Source organism: Vulpes lagopus, chromosome 10 (assembly GCF_018345385.1).
Source record: "Vulpes lagopus strain Blue_001 chromosome 10, ASM1834538v1, whole genome shotgun sequence".
Taxonomy (NCBI): Eukaryota; Metazoa; Chordata; class Mammalia; order Carnivora; family Canidae; genus Vulpes; species Vulpes lagopus.
In genome coordinates this window covers 34769847-34791215 of record NC_054833.1, presented here as the reverse complement: position 1 = coordinate 34791215, position 21369 = coordinate 34769847, and the positions used below count along the sequence as shown (strand labels likewise).

General features: G+C 44.1%; 1 protein-coding gene across 2 annotated transcripts; it reads left to right on the top strand.

Annotated features, from left to right (window-relative positions):
* Window positions 1–688: 688 nt before the first annotated feature.
* On the top strand, window positions 689–20912 carry DDX25 (DEAD-box helicase 25). Of its 2 annotated transcripts, none has more exons than XM_041769930.1 (12): window positions 689–771; window positions 1356–1422; window positions 1674–1718; window positions 2230–2365; window positions 4002–4094; window positions 4179–4281; window positions 5752–5866; window positions 7043–7220; window positions 15316–15553; window positions 16612–16774; window positions 18841–19029; window positions 20415–20912. In XM_041769930.1, the coding sequence occupies exons 1-12, from the start codon at window positions 709–711 to the stop codon at window positions 20474–20476; spliced, it is 1452 nt and encodes a 483-aa protein (XP_041625864.1). In that variant the 5' UTR covers window positions 689–708; the 3' UTR covers window positions 20477–20912. The 2 variants fall into 2 exon arrangements, with proteins under 2 accessions (XP_041625864.1, XP_041625865.1); XM_041769931.1 differs by lacking the exon at window positions 689–771 and adding an exon at window positions 1145–1153 and having other exon boundaries at window positions 20415–20910.
* Window positions 20913–21369: the final 457 nt, after the last annotated feature.

Sequence of the window (21369 nt, the reverse complement as noted above, 5' to 3'; positions counted from 1 at the left end):
ATTGCTTTAGCGAAGGGCACACATCAGAATTAACATCAAAACAAGCCGGTACGCGGAAACGTCACAGGTATTGGGGCAGGGGCAACAGTTAGAACCCGAACAGCTTCGCATCTTTCGCATTTGAATTTATTTGTCAGATGAAACTCACCCGTTCGTACCCTCTATACTCCTATGGAAATTCTCTGGTCTTTCTGACATCTTGTCATGTGGGAAGCAGATGTTTCGGAGGACACTTGGGCAGGACTGCTTGAAGCCAGGGGCGGGGTTGGGGGGAAGTGGAGGGTACCCCCTCACCGTCTGGAAAATTGTCTGGGTAGTGAGTGGTAGGACTCTCGCTCGAATCAATGCGAAAATTGCGGCGGCTTAGAGTGCCAAGCTGTTGGCTCAGCAGAGGGTCAGGAGCAGGCGAGTGTTCACGACAGCGGCGCCCCGCCGAGGGTTTCCAACACCTGCCGGGGACGCGGGGCTGGTGGAAGAGAAACCTGCCCCTGAACGCACTCCCCTCTCCCGCCCCCCGCCCCGGGCCCCGCCCCCCGCCCCGGGCCCCGCCCCCCGCCTCCCTGGAGCTCGTGCGCCTGCGCGCCGCGGCGGGTTGAGGGCGCGTCGGCCCGCCCCCGGAGGAAGCCCATTGGCCGCGCGCTGCGGCCGGGCACGGCCTCGTGCCGGGGGAGGGCGCACGTGCCGGGGGCGGGAGCTGCGAGCGCGGCTATGGCGTCGTTACTTTGGGGAGGCGACGCCGGGGCGGCGGAGAGCGAGCGGCTGAGCAGCCATGTAACCGCCGCTGAGCCGGGGAGGGCAAGTGGGCGGGGGCCAGGGCAGCACTCGGGGGGGGGGGCCCTGCGGGGGGGGAGCCCCGCTGGCGTGTGGAGTGGGGTGTCAAGCGGTGGAGGGGAGACGCGGCGCGACTCGGGCAGGGCCCGGGGCAGGAGACCCCGAGACTCGCGAGACGAAGACCCCTAGGAGTCCCGGGAGACCGAGCAGCTGGTAGCCCCAACCAGACCTTGGAGTTTTTTCCGCTCTCCCCGTTTGACCGTGGAGCCTCGGCTAGCTTCCATCTTACCCACCGCCGCGCGCTGCCGCCCACCTGCCCTTGCTCGTGCCGTGGCCCCCCGCCCCCCAGGACTGGCCACATTTAGATTAGAGGAACCCTAAGGTACAGGGGCAGCAGAAAGCCTCCTTCGATTTTAGCACGATTCACAGAGGTGACCTTCCTGAAAAGACTCCGGTGTCGGAATCCATGGCTGACACCGCAGAGGAAAAGAGCATTGGGGTGGGACCCTCCCTGCCCCGGGGGGAGCATGGGCTGCTGGCTGGCTGGCTTCCTAACCCCAGCTGAAATTTGTGTCTTTCAATAGTTCTCAAACCTCATCCATCCCCGGAAGAACCTTCGGGGCATTAAGACCACTACAGTCCCAAACGTAGGTGAGTGCTGTTAGATAAAGCAGATGGGCCTCCGTTAACTAAAAAAGCATTGCTTTCCTCGGGGCCCTGGCAACCGAAATGCCTCCGGCTCCCATTAATTTAACTGCCAAGGCCCTCCGCGACCTGCCTGTTCGTTTAACCCATGCTTTCCACTGGACGCCCCTTGCACACCGAGGAGTCCGTGAGCGTTTGGGGGTCATGCACTTTACCTATCGTGTTCGGTACTTACTGTTTCTCTTCCATCCTTTTAGATGGTTCAATTAATAACACGGAAGAAGATGATGAAGACGATGTAGGTAGGAGATACATTTATTTGCATGCATCTAGCCCTCTGTATCAGTTCATCGTGATTTTTACAGTGTGAGTGAATCATATAATCTCGGTTGGAAAAGAGCTGTTTTTTTCTTCTATTTTCTTTATAAATAGTGACTACCAGAAGAAATACAAAAATTAGGAGTAAAGCCACATTTCTGTAGGGGAAGTTGATATGGAATGTGCAGGAATGGGTTAAGAATTTTCAGCCGGCAAGGAAAAATTAGGCCTGGTGGTGATAGATGTAGGCTTGCTTAAGGTCAGAGGTTGGTGCAGCTGCAGAGCATAAGAAACTGGATTCTCGGGTAAAAAAGGAATTGTCGGTGTTATGTCATTCTTTCCAGAACCTTCTTTTAGAAGAAAGATGAGAGTAGGAGCAGTTGCTTGATATACAATCTCTGAACAGGAAGGAGCGATTTATTAGATATCACTTAGAAGGCTGGATTTTTCTCCTGCAATATATCCTTTTTATTATTATTATTTTTGCTTTTCTAGTGGATTTGGCAGCTAATTCACTCTTAAACAAGTTAATCCGGCAGTCCTTAGTAGAATCCAGTCACCGAGTTGAAGTCTTACAAAAGGATCCCAGCTCTCCACTCTACTCAGTAAAAACATTTGAAGAGCTGCGGCTGTGAGTATTTTTTACTCATTTAATGTTGGGAAAATGCCAGAAGGAATGGTACAGAACAATCTGCTAAATAATAAAAACCCTCAGAATCCTCTTCATGTTCTAATAAGCAGGAATGGTACAGAACAATCTGCTAAATAATAAAAACCCTCAGAATCCTCTTCATGTTCTAATAAGCAGTATTAAAATGAGATGTGCACATTTTGCATGCAATTGAAATGTAACTCAAAAAGGAGCATTAGGATACCTGAGTGTGCAGCAAATGGAGAACATCTTGAAAGTAAAATATTTTAACCTTGCTGTGCTAAGGTTAGCCAAGCTAGCCAAGCTCAACAGAGCCGTGTTGCTATTCTCCATACCATAATACAGATACAGGGACGTCAGTGGACCACATATCCTCCATCCCTCACTGTAGATAAGTTATAAGCTGTTCTCTTCCTAATTATGTTTTATTTCAGATGGTATTCAAATGAATAACTTTCCCAAATGGGTTTGCATTTCCTAGGTATCTGTCAACTCACATTAAGGAAATGTATTTTAACAGGAAGAGTTACTGATAGGGACTTATGTAAAGGGGAGAAATCCAAAATCCCAATGCCCCAAACTATTCTAGGTGGAAGGAGAAGCCTACCCATGATTAACAGTTGGCTGCCAGTAATCTGCCAATTAAGCAAATGCAAAATGTGCGTGTATGTCGTTGAAGGTGGAAGTGTTCCAGCCTACTTCATTTTATCTTCCTGTCATCTACCATGAGACACCAGGAAAGATGTGTTTAAAACTGATGGCTCAGGGGTGTGTCAGGGCTCAGTCAGTTAAGTGTCCAGCTCTTGGTTTCAGCTCAGGTTGTGATCTCAGCCTTGTGAGATTGAGCCCTGAGTTGGGATCTCTGTTGGGCATGGAGCCTGCTTAAGATTTTCTCTCTCCTGCTCTGCCCCTTACCCACCCCCCATCTGGCACCCACTTGTTCTCTCTCTAAGAAAAAAAAAAATTGGCTCATAGGATGAGGTAGTAATGTGTCTTCCACTTCTACACAGAATTGATGTAAGAATTACCTCAGTAAAATCTGTCTTCTCTGAAAATAGCTGTTGAAGAATCAAAGTTTGTCATTCATAAAAAAGAATTAAACAGTATGGGCATCTGGGTGGCTCCATTGGAAGAGCATAGGACTCTTGATCTGGGGTTCATGAATCAGAGCACCATGTTAGGTGTAGAGATTACTTTAAAATCTTTTTAAAAAAAGGATTATACAGTAAATCTCAGTTTTCTCTTTATATAGAAAATAAGACTCTTCTGGCAAATTGATACATTTCTTTCAGATGAGTTTTTCCTTTTTGTTTGGTTCAACCAAAAGTTCAATGTTAGGCTATTATTACTGTCCTCAGCATAGGCTTATAGCATAGCATATTATTTGAGTGGTCCATACATACAGCCATGATTGTGTGTGCTTGGGAGTTGAGGTATAAATTGTATATTTCTAAATATTACTTTTGAAAAATTGTATTTTTCTAAATATTACTTTTGAAATTTAGTTGCAAAGTGGCTTAATTTTAAAATGCACCCTTTTAGTTTGTATTTCTGAGGCTACTGACCAATCATAGGCTTTAAGTGTTTGCTTTTTTTTATTTTTTATTTTTGATAGGAAGGAAGAGTTATTAAAAGGGATCTATGCAATGGGATTTAACAGACCATCCAAAATCCAAGAAATGGCTCTCCCTATGATGCTGGCACACCCGTGAGTTTCCAGGGCAGTGCTGTTCCAACTTGGTTCTTAGTTTCCTGTATGCAGTTTATCCCAGATGTCTCTTCTCTTCTACAGACCCCAGAACCTCATAGCTCAGAGCCAATCTGGAACAGGAAAAACAGCTGCTTTTGTCCTGGCAATGCTAAGCAGAGTTAATACCTTGGAATTGTTCCCACAGGTAAGGAAAGGCTGAGGGAGAAAGGGGAATGTTTGCAATGCCAATGCTATTTTAGTAATGGGCGATATTACTGCCATGATATGATAGCATTTGGAATAGAGATTCCTTCATAAAACCAGAGCATTGGGCAGCAGTACGGGACAGTGACGGGAACATGGGCTTTATGGTTTGACTGGTTCCAGTCCCAGCCTCTCTACTTCCTAGTAGAATTCTTAGGTGAGTTAGTAGGTCTTTCCATCTCTGTTTCCCTGTCTGTAAGGATAACATCTGTAAAGGCATGGATCCTTCTTGACTCTGAGCAGCACATTGCCTGGCTTGTTGAATGAATGAATGGCTCATACGATTGTCACGTAGATTAAATAACGTGCCTCTTTCACACTGTGCATGGCCTAAAGTGAGCATTCACTGGTGGTAGCTGTATACCTTTAGGACAAGAACATCACCCAGTCCACCTCCTCCTTTAGCAGAGGGGAGTCTGGGGCTTGGAGAGGGGAGTGTCTCACATGGGATCATAGATGTCAGAAAGCGACTGAGCAGGGACTGGAGCTGCGCTTGCCCTTCTCTTGGCTTAGCTTCCATTCATGCAAAGTGTCTGGCGTTCTTTCCCTATTTCTCCAAACTGTACTCCTCAACTCGTTTGACAGGCTATCTGAGTATTGAACCCAGCCCCTGGCTGTGGGGAAAACAAGGGTTCTTTTGGGAAACTTATAGTTTGATCAGCAAGATAACCTGTGGTTGTGAATGATGCTGGGCGAATGAAAGTGTGTGCCTTCTTAGGTCCACTGACGTATATATTCAGGGTTTGATATCATGAATAAAAATTCTGGAAAAGCTGTGCTTGAACCCATGTTGAGAAATGTGTGTGGAAACAATTGTTAGCACTTGAACTATGTTTTCCTCTCCTCTGTATCACAGATCTTTAATTGAAGCCCGTAAATGCATTAAATATCTACCAGTTTCTTCCATCAACATCTTCATTTATCAGCAACCACCAGATAAAGAGGGATGGAAGTAACAGTTTTAGGAAATGTTCAGCCAGAGGTGATGTAGTGGATTGGATCAAGCAGGGAGTGTTCTGGAAACAGGCAGACTTGTAATAGCAGGCAGGAAGTCATGGGGGTGATATTCAAGCGGTGATGTGCCTTGCATTTCCTTTCTTCTTCATTCCCAGCCTCCCTGCACCCCACTGTCTCCCACAGAAAAACTTGATCTGTGGTTCTTCATCACTCTTTTTAGAAAGGAATATGTAAAAGGTATTTCTGTATCCTGCAGCCCCTTCTCCCCTCCCATACTCAGCGTTCACCTCAGACCTATCAAGTGCTAAATCACGTTCAACCGAAAATACCACATTCAACCAAAATCTATCTACCAGTTTTGCACACATGCGTCTCCCTGTACAGATGTTACTTGTACTTCAGATGTGCATGGTGGCTTGTGTGAGCCTTGGGACCTCCCCCTTCTCTCTCACAGTGCCTCTGCCTAGCTCCTACTTATGAACTGGCTTTGCAAACTGGTCGTGTGGTCGAACGGATGGGAAAATTCTGTGTGGATGTTCAAGTGATGTACGCCATTCGAGGGAATCACAGTATGTACCAGTAAGCCAGGCCTGGCTGGTTTTCTAAGTCCTGACTCCACCACCACCAAGCATGTTCTGTACCTTCTTGGCTTCCTTGTCTCTAAAATGGGAGCTATAGCAGCACCTGTACAAAGAGCTGAGATTGGAATTAAATGAACTGATGCAGGTGCAGCACTGCAGACATGCCTGGTGCATAATAAGGACCCAGTAAATGCTAGTCACACCATTTCCACATCTTGCAAGACACTGCTTTTGTATATTCTTTTTTTTTTTTTTTGAGGCTCACTTGTTTTGTGCAGAACAGCTTGTATTCTTTAATGCTTTCATAAAAGTATTACATGTCTGTAGCAGAAAAGTCTTTAAAACATGGAAGATGGGAAGGTAAAAGTGAAACAAAGTTCTTGTTTGTCCTCTAAAAACCAATTTCCAAGGATAACTAGTTTTTTTTTTATTTAAGATTTTATTTATTTATTCATGAGAGACACAGAGAGAGAGGCAGAGACACAGGCAGAGGGAGAAGCAGGCTCCCTGCAGGGAACCCGATGTGGGACTCGGATCACGCCCTGAGCCAAAGGCAGGTGCTCAATCACTGAGCCACCAGGCATCCCTAAGGATAACTAGTTTTATTCACAGACCTTCATTGTTTGCTTCCTTTTTTCAGTTCACACACATATGGATGAACATACGTGTATTTGTTTTTGTAGAGCATTTACGAAAATGGAAGCATTTTTTTCATGGTGTCTAAAAACGTACATGTTTTGAACATCTTTCCATGTCCACACATATGGTCCCACCTCCTTGTTTTGACTAACTTCATAGTATTCCATAATCTATTTAATCTAACCTTTTGGTAGACAGTTTTGCTTATTTTCCATTTGGGGACAGTTTGTAGATTTTTTACCACTGTGCTGATGTTTCTGTAAGGCAGTGGGATTGCTGCAGGGTAGCTTTTTAACTGACCGTGGGGCAGAATCATATAGGCGGGACTATACTTACTCTAAACCTGGAAACTGGGGAATTTATCCAAAAGCTCTGCAAAATCAAAATTTGCAATTTAGGGTTTGCACTTGGAAAATCATCACAAAATATACTTTCGCCTAAGGAGTCCTGTGTTACATGGCCTGGAATTGTGGACTGTTAGGGTTGTTCACATCTGAAGGAGTCTTTGAACCCTTTTCTCCCTAGTTCCCAGAGGCACCGACGTCACCAAGCAGATTATAATTGGCACTCCTGGGACTGTCCTGGATTGGTGTTTCAAGCGAAAATTAATTGATTTGACTAAGATTCGTGTGTTTGTCCTGGATGAAGCGGACGTGATGATCGACACGCAAGGATTCTCAGATCAAAGCATTCGTATTCAGAGGTAAGTTTCACATTCAGCCTTTTTCTTCCTGGATCTTGAGTCTGGAGGGGGAGTTTCATTTGTCTCCTCCCAATTGTCTTCACTACTTAATTCCTGGCTTCCTTTGCCTTTAAAACAAACTTGGGTGTTCAGTAGTTTCACCAGCTCCGCAGGTCCTTAGATTGCTGTCATTTTCCCACTTTAGTAATCTTGCCCGACTGCTTTCGTTTTCACTACAGGCCTTCACATGGAACCCACGTGGTGGGTCGGCACCAAATTGTGCCACTAATTTTTCTGTTAAGAGCAGAAGTCTAAAGAGAGTTTATTAAAGCCTGATAATCATTAGGCTATTGTGAGGGTAACTGCTGGAGAGTAGAGAATAGAGAACACAGTAACCTGGAATCAGGAGCCCCATGAACGAGTCCTGACATTTTTCAAGTCTCATTTGTCAGGTAAATCCTATTGTTTTCCTATTGTTTTCCTAGGCCTCTCTCAGGATTACCCAAGAGTCTTAAATTTACAGATTACCACCTCACTGGTTCAGAATTTCTGGGAGTGTGCTCTAGGAATCTGCATCACGTACCATTAAATAAAGCGTATATTCAGTGTTAAATTCAAATAGTACTGAGGGACGCCTAGATGGCACAGTGGTTTTGACTCAGGTTGTGATCTTACGGTTGTGTGTGTGCATGCACGCGCGCTGTCTCTCTCTCTCTCTCTCTCTCTCTGTCTCAAATAAATACAGCTTTTTTTTTTTTTTTTTAAAAAGCTAGATAGTACTGAAATGGCCACTGTAATGAACAGTGGCCCCTCTGCCCTATCTTCTAGAGAATACTCTGTTTTGGTACTAACCCTCATATAAACCCTCAAATGGCTATTTTTTAATGTGTCCCTGTGTCTGACTGCTAGTATAGGAGGTGGGAATCCAGCTGTTTTGTACCTCCACCCTCTTCCACCTTCCTGTCCCCTTTGTTGCCTCTCTGTGGTCATATCACAAGAGTTGCTACAATAACAGTTGTTATCATTAGGGCATTATAAATATTGCTCACTGTTGTGCAGTAGATTACCATAGCCATATTTGTTCCTGTATGGATGTTTACCCTTGAATTAATAACTGCCTGTTTTCCTTCATTGGGTTAGCATCACTGGGTAGGGATCTTTAATTTTTCTCTGCCTATTTCATCATATTGTCATAGGTCAGTGATATCTCCATATAGGCAAAAACATGTAAAAACTCCATCAATTTCTTTTTTTTCCTGAAACTCTTGCAAGCTTGCTCCAATTTCAGTCTGGACTGGTTGTGAAGTTGTCACCATAGTTCTTCCTGACCCTCATTTACAGTTTGGAATCTCCTGTTTTCGGGGTCATTTTTATTGGTTTACTATCCGTATACTCGGTCTTCAGGAGGGTATTCTCTAATGGCTTCTTTTTTTTTAATTTTTATTTATTTATGATAGGCACAGAGAGAGAGAGAGAGAGAGAGAGAGAGAGGCAGAGACACAGGCAGAGGGAGAAGCAGGCTCCATGCACCGGGAGCCCGACGTGGGATTCAATCCCAGGTCTCCAGGATCGCGCCCTGGGCCAAAGGCAGGCGCCAAACCGCTGCGCCACCCAGGGATCCCTCTCTAATGGCTTCTTAAAAAGAACATTAGGAAGTTCATTTTCGGGATGCCTGGGTGGTTCAGCAGTTTAGTGCCTGCCTTTGGCCCAGGGTGTATCCTGGGTCCAGGGATCGAGTCCCACATTGGGCCCCTTGCATGGAGCCTGCTTCTCCCTCTGCCTGTGTCTCTGCCTCTCTCCCTCTCTGTGTCTCTCATGAATAAATAAATAAATTTTTTTTTTTAAAAAAGGAAGTTAATTTTCCATCTCCCACAGGTCTGAAAATGTCTTCATTGTGCCTGTAATCTGCTCTTTTGATTGGATGTGGAATCCAAGTTAAAGAATTCTCCCAGTAAATTCAGAGTCAGTGGTGAAAACAGAAAATTTTTAAATAGTCTGATTAATACTCTCTGTTCCATTGCTTTGCTGACAAGTTTACTGTCATCCTGATCCCCCAACTTCTGTATGTTATCTGTTTTTTTTCTCTCTAGAAGCTTTTGGAATATTCCTTCTGCACGGTATTCTGAAACTTCTCTGTGATATGTATTGGTTTGGGTCCTTTTTTTTCTCATCCATTGTTCTAGACACATTGGGCACTCACTGTGTTCATTTTTTAAAAAAGATTTTACTTATTTATTCATGAGAGACACAGAGAGGCAGAGACACAGGCAGAGAGAGAAGCAGGCTTCTCGCAGGGAGCCCGACGCGGGACTCGATCCCAGGACCCCAGGATCACACCCTGGGCCAAAGGCAGACACTCAATCGCTGAGCCACCCAGGCGTCCCACTGTGTTCATTTTTCAACCTTGTTCCTGTCAGACCTGGGAAAATTTTTTTAGATTATTCTTTCCCTACAGTGACCGACATTTTAGAGAGCAGGACACAACCATGCCAGACAAAAGAAAAAAAAAGTCTATATGATAATATAATATAGAAAAAAACAGTCATTTTTTTACATAGAATATACATGTTATTAACATAAAAATATGGGAAACACATGTTTCTTTAAAATTATATATCATTCTATATTTTTGTTACTAAATGCTACTACTTAAGCAAAACAATAACTGATTAATAGGGACAATTAGTCATAATTATTAGTACAACTAATTAAATGGATGATATGTATGAGAAAGACATAACAGTGTTTTATGTCATCTTCAATAGCATTTATTTTAATCTTAAATTATTGTATTCTGTGCCATTGTACATTCTTGAGATATTTAAATATAAGACTTTTTATGAGGAGAATGTGACTACAATAGGACTAATTAAACAGTGTTACCTGTGTTTAAAGACTAAGCCAGTGGTGACCTATTTCTTTTTGTCTCATAGGTAGGCTATTTCTACTCTTTCACTTTCATCTTCCAGTAATACTTCTCTGAACTACCTGCAGCCTTCTTTTTTTATATGTGTCAGTAAAACAATACATTCCAACGTAAAATTCATTTTGACTTGTAGCTCTGGTCTTAGCAAGCTCACACTACCCCTGGTATTAGTCCAGCGTGATGTCCTCTTCACAAAAGTGTTCAAGCTTGGACTCATTAAGAGTTTACTTACTAGCAACAGTTGGTTTTTAAATGCACAAGAATTCGTATCTAGCTTTTTAGAAATGTCCACATCAGCTCTGTCTTCAGGCTTATTTGGTAGACCAGCTGTTTGTTCAGATCCCTCATGTCTATAAATCCACCATTTAGATTGTCCACGTCTAAAATGTCCATCATTTTTAAATGCTCTGAAGTACCTTAGCTACTATTGCAGTTCTCAGGGGAATGGTGGTGAAGGATGGGAGCAATTTAAGCTTGTGAAATCAGGAGCACCTGGGTGGTTCAGTTGGTTAAGCCACTGCCTTTGGCTCAGGTCATGATCCTGGACCCTGGGATTGATCCCTGCGTCCAGCTTCCTGTTCCTCTGGGGAGTCTGCTTCTCCCTCTGCCCCTTCCCCTGTTCATTGCTTGTGTGTGCTCTCGCCCTCTCTCCCGAAATAACTAAAATCTTAAAAATGTATATTTAAGCAGTAAAATTAAAGATGGATTCTAAATAAGTTACATTGTTTAGCGAAAGAATGAGAAGGTCTTGTTGAACTGGACTGCCCTTTTCTGGTGACATTTTTTGAGTTTTGCAGCAGCCTTATTTCTTTAAAAAAATGAGTTGTTTTTTGTTTTTTGCTATGAGCATTTGTTATATAACCTGTCAGTAGCACCAGACAGCTCAGGGCATGCAGCCCATCCTTTTTGTCTGTACCCCTGAAAGAATCTTCACAGGTTATCACACAATTTTGGAGAAACAGCATATCATTTCTGTTTTACTATAATCCTTTCCTCTGCTTTGAAGATACGATTTTATGACCGGCCAGCATTTTAACTCTTTTCTGTGGCCTCAACAATGATAATCTGATGGACAGATGTTCAAGGTGACTCTCTTCTTCCATTTCCATACAGGTAAAAATTTTACTAAAATTTTTAAAAGTGCCTCTGCAAGTTTTGAGCACACTGAAAAGTAAACAAAAACTCTGATAACGAAAGCTCAGTGTCACAGTTAAGCAAATGATTCACCTTTTGGAAGTGCTGTACACAGAGTATGCGGGATATTTAACTGGCAAGATCTTTTCATTGATAAGTACAGACTGACTGGAATCTGCATTTGCACTGTCTGCTGCCCGTGCAGACAGTTGAGCAAAAGCTAGTTTGTATTTGGGTATGAGATCAGCAGTCTTCTGTTTTAGATTTTTTGGTGTCTTAAAACGTCTTAGAAGTCACAAAGATATTTTGAGCTCCATTTTTCAAGTCAAAGTACCTAAGAAATCGGGGGGAATATATTTTTTTTTTGCTGCTGTGATCGGACATATCATCTGCTATAGTGTACAAAGCGTGATCATTGATAAGATCTTATAGAATTAGCTCTACGCTGACTGCTGACAGTGGTAAGACATCTGAGGTCAGAATGTCTGCATTTGTTCCCCCACAGGACATTCTGCTTGCAAACACTGATGCAGGAAATGTAACTTCACTAAGTTTCCTAGAGATGTCAAGGGAAGAATGCAATGATGCATGTCCATTTGTGTGTTACGGCGAAACAAATTCAAAATCCACTGTTTCCAGCTGAGCTCTGTGTACTTTAAAAAGGAAAAACAACTTGGAATTTGGAAATGTTGCCTGTCTCATCCTGACTTTGGGAGGTTCAGTCTCCATATGTGCTTTTCACGTCTCCTTCCCCATCGTGCCTTGCACTCAGTTCGGCCCATCATGCAGTACTTTGCCCTGTTTTTGGTGTTCATCTCTTTAACCTAGTTGAATGTGTCCTTCTGTCTGTCGTTAAAATAACACATTTGGCCTTTTCGGTCTTGTCTGGGTTGTCCTGGCTTTCTCTGTTTTTTCTCTGTAACTTCCTTTTCTTGTTATGGATGCCATATGCTGCTGTTGTCTCTCTGAGGATGTTAATTATAGTATTTAAAATTCTTTTCTGTTCTCAACATTGGCTCTGAATTGTCTGTTTCTTCTTTTGTTTGTTTGCTACGTCTCTGTCTCTTATGATGGACCTTTCCCCCTCATATCTGGTGATACATGGCTAGTCTTCCATAGTCTGTATCAGTACCCAAGAAGCTTATTGACAGGTCCAGGTGCATGGCTGGGGCTTGTGACCTGGGCAGCTCCCCTCTAAGATGATCATTACCTGTGGATTGTTAGGACTATGGAATGTCTCTCATCTCATCCCTAGGAGACATACACTTGGCTGCTGGCCTCTTGGGAAGAGGGCCAGGGAATGGGCTGGGCTGCATATTCTCATATGCATATTTTCACTCCCTATTTTCAGTGATCTGCTTTACTTTCACCTTCCTCTGAGGCTGGTATCCCCAAGTCTGGGATTTCTGCACAGAATAAACCTCTAGTCTCCTACTTGTACCTGCTCAGCTGCCTGAATGAAGGTGGGATTCATCTGCTCCTTATACACATGCTCAGCCAGTCTTCCTTTTTAAAGTAATTTTGGCCAAAGATCAAGTAAGATTTCCTTCTTACCTCCCCTTACCAATAAGTGTTAGTTTATGTATAACTGAGAATGAAAGATTCAGAATTCCAGGAAAGATCCAGTAGTCAAAAAGGGCTTTCTACTCAAGAGAATATTAAGTAATAATTAGAGCATCTATATTGGTTGGTCATCTCTCCATTGTTGATTTTCTTCCTTTTGCTTAAAAAGATTAAATCATAGTCTCGTCCCATAGAAAAATACATATTTTTTAGGATTTTATTTATTTATTTATTTATTCATGAGAGACACACACAGAGACAGAGACCTAGGCAGAGGGAGAAGCAGGCTCCATGCAGGGAGCTTGATGCGGGACTCCATCCTGAGACTGCGGGATCATGACCCGAGCCGAAGCAGACACTCAAACCACTGAGCCACCCAGGCATCCCTCGTCCCATAGAAATAGAATGCAAGCCACATGTGTAATTTTAAATTTCCTAATAGCCACATTAAAAATCAGGTGAGGGGATCCCTGGGTGGCGCAGCGGTTTGGCGCCTGCCTTTGGCCCAGGGCGCGATCCTGGAGACCCAGGATCGAATCCCACGTCGGGCTCCTGGTGCATGGAGCCTGCTTCTCCCTCTGCCTGTGTCTCTGCCTCTCTCTCTATCTCTCTGTGACTATCATAAATAAATAAAAATTAAAAAAAAATTTAAAAAAATAAAAAAAAAATCAGGTGAAATTCATGTTTTTTTAAGGCCAATAAATCAAAAAATAACATTTCAATAAGATTAAATTAAATAATGAAATGGTTTATATTCTTTTCTCGTACGAGATCTTCAAAATCCAGAGTGTTCTGCAGAACAAGCCCATGTTTCCTTTCCTTTTGTAATCTGTGTATGTTGTCTTTTTGAAATGAAATGGTGCAGGATGCCTGGCTGGCTCAGCGGCTGAGCGTCTGCCTTTGGCTCAGGGTGTGATCCCGCGTTGAGCTCCCTGCTGGGAGCCTGCTTCTCCCTCTGCCTGTGTCTCTGCCTCTGTGTGTGTGTGTCTCATGAATAAATGAGTAAAATCTTAAAAAAAAAAAAAAAAAAGAAAAAGGAAGGAAAGAAAGAAAAAGGAAAGGAAAGGGAAAGGAGGAAAAAAAAGAGAGAGAGAAAGAAAAAGAAATGAATTGGTGCAAGCCTTGGGATGCAAGTCCTGGCACCATCTTTTTCCAGAGGAAGGACTGTGATACAGTGGATGGCCAAGAGAGCCCCCTCACCACCCTGCAGCGAGCTAATGCATAATTTCCCTTGTTTTTTCTAACACATCACCCCTGCTTTCTCTGGGCCCTGGTCCTTGCAGCTCTGAAAGCTCTCAGGGGTTGTGAGGGAGCCACTGTCTTTGCAGCTCAGCCACCCTCTGCATCACCATGTCCACCTGTAGCACTCCGTGAGGGCATCATCCACATTCCCATCTTCCAGAAACATAATAAGATACCTCATCCACCACTTTCTCCTCTCCTCTTCTCCATGTTGTTGTGGGTTTGTATCTTTCTCTTTATTATCATATTAGTTGTATGTGTGTCACAGTCTACCATACTTGCCCAGACGTCTGTCAGATTGTTACTTGGGAAAGCTCCCCAGATGATCCATGCCCCCAGCTTGGCGTAGTTAGTGCCTGAGAGTCGCTGCACTCCATGATCTCTCCCACTCTCAGCACTAATGACTTATCTTTTGGGTGCTCTGTCTTCTTCCCAAAAGTGGTGATTTTTGTCTGAAATAAAATTAAATTAAAATGTATTTATATGTAAAATATGTTCAGAGAAATACATGAATCACAAGTGTACAACTGAGTGAAAATTCAAAGAGACTGTGTTGGTGTGATAATGGCCCAGACCAAGAAATAGAACATCACTGGCTCTCCAGAGGTCCCCTACAGCTCCTTTCCTATCACTAGTCCCTGCCCCAACTCTCCCCACGATTGATTAGCCTCTGTTCTGACTGCTAGCTCCATAGACTTATTTTGCCCACTTTTAAACTTTATGTAAATCATCCCTGTGTTTGTTTTGGTCCACCTCAAGTTTTGCATGCAGTAGCTTTTCCCCTTTGGTTCCCCTTTTGTTTCCATCCAGGTCCTTCCCATTCCAAATAAAGATAGTATGGCTGTTATTCTTTTCCTCCCAAGAAATGCAACACCTGCCATTGAATAACTAGCCTGTTTCCTTCTTCCTGTTTAACTTCGTGTGAGACAAATACCATGAAGAGTATCTAGACTGACACTCATGACTCCTGCTTCTGCCTCTCTTAAAAATGGCATGAAACACCCCAGACCTTCCAAAAAACATATCTAAACTTAGCTCTTAAGCTCCACATTCAGCTCGTGTTTTTCCAAGTTCTTGGTTCTGGGGGTCAGGGAAGCAGGACACATGGCCCTTTGCACAGAGGCAGAGCTCGTTGCAGGCGGCACCTCACCCGCTGACCCCTGGTCACAGTGGCAGGACCTGCTCGAAGCTGCCTCGGAGGAGGGCGACAGGGACAGCCGTGGCTGACGGCGTCTTCCCTTCTCTCTACAGAGCTTTACCCTCTGAGTGCCAGATGCTCCTCTTTTCAGCGACCTTTGAGGACTCTGTGTGGCAGTTTGCAGAGCGAATCATTCCTGACCCTAATGTTATCAAGTTACGAAAGGAGGAGCTGACCCTGAACAACATCCGACAGTATTACGTGTTGTGTGAGAATAGGAAAGACAAGTACCAGGCTCTGTGCAACATCTACGGTGGCATCACCATCGGCCAGGCCATCATCTTCTGCCAGGTAATGGAGCCAGGATCTGTCCTTGTTGTGCCTGGACTTGGCCACCACAGGAGGGGAGGGGACGGCCTTAGGGCCAGGCACGCTGCCAGCACGTTGTGTACAGGAGGGTGTTTAATATTCAGAACAAAGTAGGATGGAAATGAATCTGCGTTTTATGGATGGAACCTGGAAAGATTAAGTACTGGAATAGGACTTGAAGATGATGCTAAGTAGAGGGCATTAGTTTAGGAGGATTAATTTAGGAGGATTGCTCCTGACGCTTCCCCATATGGGTAGATGTTTGTTGTGGGGTTTTTATAGATCCCCTTTGTCAGATTCAGAGTGTTCTTGTCTGGTTCCTTACTATAGTAAAGTAGCCACTCTATCACTCACTATTAATATTGCCCTATTTTTACTTGCATATTAATTTTTTTGCTCTCCCGATGTGTTTCATGTTCACGCATTGGCTGTATTTTCTCTCTACCATGTGAACACTGCAAGCACTGTGAGCACAGGACCTCATCTGTCTTACTGTCGTAGCCCCACTAGAATGGTACCTGCTGGCACAAAGACGGCACTGAAATAAAAATGTACATGTAGAATGAAAGAAAGCTCGCATCTGCCATGAAACCTTGAGCGAGTGACTCCCATTTTTTGTAAGCGTTGGGTTTGGGACTTTTTAAATTTTTTAAATGAAATGAGGTAGCTATTTTGTTAAATTGTCTTGAGCACAATTACCATAATGCACGTAAACATTTGAACGAGACGCCGGGCAGAAATGAGCACTCTTCAAGTGCCTGTGGTTATCCCATTTCATCCTCATACTGCCAGGTGAGGGAGGTGAGTGTTTTATTTCGGCTTCGTGGCTGAGAAGCCAAAGCTCCTGCAGGTTGAGAGGATATGACCCTGAGAAGCACAGGAGGTGCCCGTTCTAAGGATCTCTAGGACTTGAGGGAGGGAGAAAGCTAAACTCACATGCAGCCCTTTCCGGTTTTCCCACCCTGCATATGTGAGCATCGCAGACAGACCCGGTCTGCTTTGACTTGGGGTGCTCTGCTGGGTTTTGTGTTTTCATGTAGACTCGTCGAAATGCCAAGTGGTTGACTGTGGAGATGATGCAGGACGGCCACCAAGTGTCTTTGTTAAGCGGAGAGCTGACTGTGGATCAGCGAGCCTCCATCATTCAGAGGTTTCGGGATGGGAAAGAGAAAGTTCTTATAACAACCAATGTCTGTGCTCGAGGTATGTGTGTGCGTGTGTGCATGTGTGTCTACACACACATTTAAAATCAAGTTTATTGAAGTATAATTTACAGATGATAAAACTCACTGATTTTAAGTATACAGTGAGTTTTGACAGAGTCATGAGACTATCACCATAATCAAAATACAGAACCCTTCCTTCTCCATCCAGAACTTCCTCGTACTCTTTTGCGGCCAGCCTCTTCCTTTCATCATCTGATGTCTGGCAACTCCTGATCAGATTTCTGTCTTTTCCAGAATGCTATATAAATTAAATCATAGAGTAGTTAGCCTTTGTGTCCGACTTATTCCACTTGACATAGGCTTTTGAATTAACCGGTGGTGTGACATATACCAGTAGTTCAGTCCTTTTTATTGCCAAGTGGTATTCCTTTGAATGGATGTACCACAATTAGTTCATCCGTTCACCAGTTAGTTGATGGACATTTGTATTGTTCACAGTTTGGGGCTATTTTGAATAAAGTTGTAGTAAACATTGAGGTATAGGTCTTTCATGGACATGTTTCATTTCTCTTGGATAAATACCTCGGAGTAGACTTTCTGAGTCATATGGTAAATGTACATTTAGCTTCATAAGAAACTGTAAAACTGTCTTCCAAAGTGACTACTGTTTTTTTTATTCCCATCAGCAATGTAGGAAAGTTCCAGTTGCTCTGCATCCTTGCCAGCAATTGGTATCGTCACTTTTTAATTCTAGCCATTCTGGTAGATGTGTGTGATATCTTTTGGGGTTTTTAAACTCATGTTCCCTAATAACTGATAATGTTGATCATCTCTTGAAGTGTTTTTAATTTCAAAAACTGTTCACTACTTGCAGGAAGAAATTCTTTTTTTCAAGAGATGGGCCTTCTTACATTCGTCATCCTTCCTGTACCCTTGCCTAGAACCTCCCCACACTCAAACCATGTTTCCTAATTCATTCTTAGTTCAGCAGATAGAAATGAGGACCTGCCATGCTTGTGGAGCTCAGCACTATGGAAGAATAGCCTGAAAAAGGATGAGGTCCCAGCCGCTTGGAGCTCAGTGCCTAGAGGCTTGACTGTCCAGAAGCAGTGCTGTCCAATAGAACTTTCCATATTGATGGAAGCGTTCTACTCTGTGCTGTTCAGTTGGTAGCCACTGGCCATATATGGCTGCCGACACTTGAAACATGGCTAGTGTGAGTGAGGAAATGAATTTTTAATTTGAATTAAAGTTAGCCATATTGGATGGTATGACTGTAGACCTTGGAGGATAGAGGGCACCAGGAACTCCCAAGGAGGACGAGGATTATGACCCAGACAACTTTCTAAACCTGGGGGACGGAAACACGGGGGAATCTCTGAAGTCTTCTAGCAGACAGTAGATATGAAAGGTTCTGAAGGAAGGGTAGGGATTCCAGTTTGGTAAGAATTGACAGTTTGCTTGCGAAATGGCACTACTGTGAGACTAGTGTTGGATTTGAGTCAGGAGTAGAAGAGATGAGACTTCAGGTAGTATGGGAATCTGGAGTTGTTTGTACTTTATCCTGGGCCACTGGGGCAGTTGAGTTCTCAACAGCAGTGTTCTCAGCGTTGCCATGGTGACTATGGTTGGAGAGATCAGAAGAAGAGAGAAGGGAAGCCCAGCTGGAAGCTGTTGTAACAGTGAGGCAAGGCATAAAAAAAGACCTGGGTGGGATGATGGCCAGGGCATGGGGCTGAGGGGGATCCTGTGAAAGGTAGAGGACACTAGAGCAGGGGCCTGCTGGGGGCTTAGTACAGTAGGAGTGGAGAGGAGACAGTGGCTCCATGGGCTTGGGGAGAGCCCGGGTCCACAGCACACACACAGCTTTTGTATGTATTTAGATTCTGTGGAATTAGCTTCTACTGACACTCTTGAATCTGTCATTGTAGGCATACTGTGCCAGCAAACTGCCTGACCAAGGTATCCGCTTCCATGATGTAAAGCCAGGTTTTACTGGTAAATTGTGGCTGTTAAGGACAGTTTCCTTGGCAGATGTGGTTTGTGAATAGGTGTGTCCTAAGGAACCAGGTGCAGGACCCTACAGCACCTCTCCTCTTCCAGGGATCGATGTGAAGCAGGTCACAATTGTTGTGAACTTTGACCTCCCTGTAAACCAAGCAGAGGAGCCAGACTATGAGACCTACCTTCACCGCATAGGGCGGACAGGACGCTTTGGGAAAAAGGGCCTGGCCTTCAACATGATTGAAGTGGATAAGCTGCCCCTGCTCATGAAGATCCAGGATCACTTCAGTAAGTAGCACCTTTCACAGTGGGAACCGCGGACCCTGCTGATGGTGACACTGATGGCATGTGTCACGAACCTTGCACCCAGAGGCTTTAGGGTAGCATGGCGGGAGCAGGAGCCAAGGAGTAGGAGGCTTCTGATTCACACTGCCAGGGTTCCTAAAGTGAGACCATTGGTTAAATCATCCATATTGGGTGTGGCTAAGGAACAATTTAAAAATCAAGCAGAATTACTAAGAATTCAGGTTTATGTTTTTGCCCATTGTGGGACCTGGGGCAGCTTTTCACATCCTATAAAGCACCGTCCTAAACAAAGTAATAAAGTCCTTTATGATAAAATTGTCCCCAGCTTCCTCTTTTATTTACATTTGTCCCTTCTTCCAGCCCCCATCCAAACAAGGCAGGCTCTGATAACCTGCTGGGGTTCTTGGACTGGCAGCTTTCCCTCTGATGGAAACTGGAAGCATGACCTAAACTGAGGTGTCCACTTCTCAAATTAGCCCATGCCCCAAACCCATGGATAGGGCAGGGGAGCCAGGGAAGAGGAACACGAAAATGACCCTGAATATATCTTCGCCTATTTGGGAAATGGTACTTAACTTTTGTGGGAAGAATGGAAACTATCCTGGGGAGGTGCACGGAAGTGCACGTATGCAGTTTGGAATACAGTTCTGAAAAGTCTGTAGACCGTAGCACGTCTGTGGCCCTGCAGGGAAGTTGATTAAGCACCTCTGTGTTAGGAGAAGCAAGGAGGGATGCAGGCAAAGAGAACTTTTGCTATGGTAAGTGCGTTATGACCTCGTTTTGAGAAGTGACAGTGGAGGAGCCTTCACCCCTCTCCCTGTTGCCTTCCTACACCCCCTACACATACACTCACCCCACACACACACCCACTTCATTCCTCCCAGCACAGCCAGGCTCCCTTACCAGGCTCCCCTCACTTGCACTCTGGTCTGTTTCCTGCCCCAGGGTATATAGACCTCTGTGTTCTATTATTTGGTGCATTTGATGTTACTTTAGTCATTCTTATTTGATTATTTTGATGCCATCTCTTCCTTAACTGATCTCGAGAATGTTCATCTCTTAAGGCTTTCCATGCAGCAGATCACAGGAACACATATTTGCAAAAGTATCACTGTCTTCAGAAATTCAGAGTTGAGGGGTGCCTGGGTGACTGAGTCAGTTAAGCCACTACCTTCAGCTCAGGTCATGATCTCAGGGTCCTGGGATCGAGCCCCGTGTTGGGCTCCCTTCTCAGCAGGGAGTCTCCTACTCCTTCTGTCTCTCCCTGAATAAATAAATAAAATCTTAAAGAGAATCCAGAGTTGAGTGGAATGACATTCCATTTAGGCCCTGGGCTCAGACTCGTTCCATTTCTTTCCTTCTTCTAGACAGCAGTATTAAGCAACTCGACCCTGAAGACATGGATGAAATTGAAAAGATTGAATATTGAAGACAGAACTTTATTGCTTGTGAAATATCCTAGTTTATGTGAGACTGTCCCAGTATGGGTTTCAAAGGTAATTTTTCCCATTGGGGCTTTTTCAAAGTGAAACTGTTAAATATGGCAAAATAAATGTCATGGTAGCCTTAGTCTTAAGATCTGAGGTCGTTTTGAAACCAGATTGTTGTGAAGCACATGATCTTTTTGAATAAAAAAGCAAGATTATTTCTTACTCTAATCTCACTGCAGGTTAACACCTTTGTGTGGGCTACTGGGATGTTGCGGGACTTCGTTTAAGGATCTGAGCACACTGTGCCTCTTGTGAACATGTTACGGTGCCACGAGATGGCAGTAGAACTTCACTGGTTTCGGAATATGAGCTAGTGGAGCCAAGAAGCCACCCAGCTCTGCCTCACTCACAGGCCGCTCTTTCTAGCCACTCACTCACGTCCTTCCCCCTCACATATCTGCTCCCCTCTGCAGGCATGCTCGGGAACAAAGTGTGTGTGTGCACACACACAGACGCATAGACACACGTGCACACACACCTACCCATTAGGTGGGAGTGCAGGGTGAAGCCTTCAAAAAAGCAAAACAGTTTGAAAGAACATTTTACTTTTTTAATGTTTCAGTTGACATACAGACTGTGAAAATATTTTCTCTGCTTGGCTTCTTAATATGTTCAAATTAGAGCCGATTTAACCCATCATCAGCTATCTAATAGTTTCTCGAAATGTGGCTTTGTTATAGACATTTCTTCAAAACAGGTGGTGGAGGGGACTATTTGCCTTGTAAAAGAAGTAACATTTCATTCAAAGTATATCTGAGAATCCCAGACGTTCTCCTAGAGGTCCCATTGAGATGCTTTTCATTTCTCACATTTGCTGCTAACAAGTGAAACG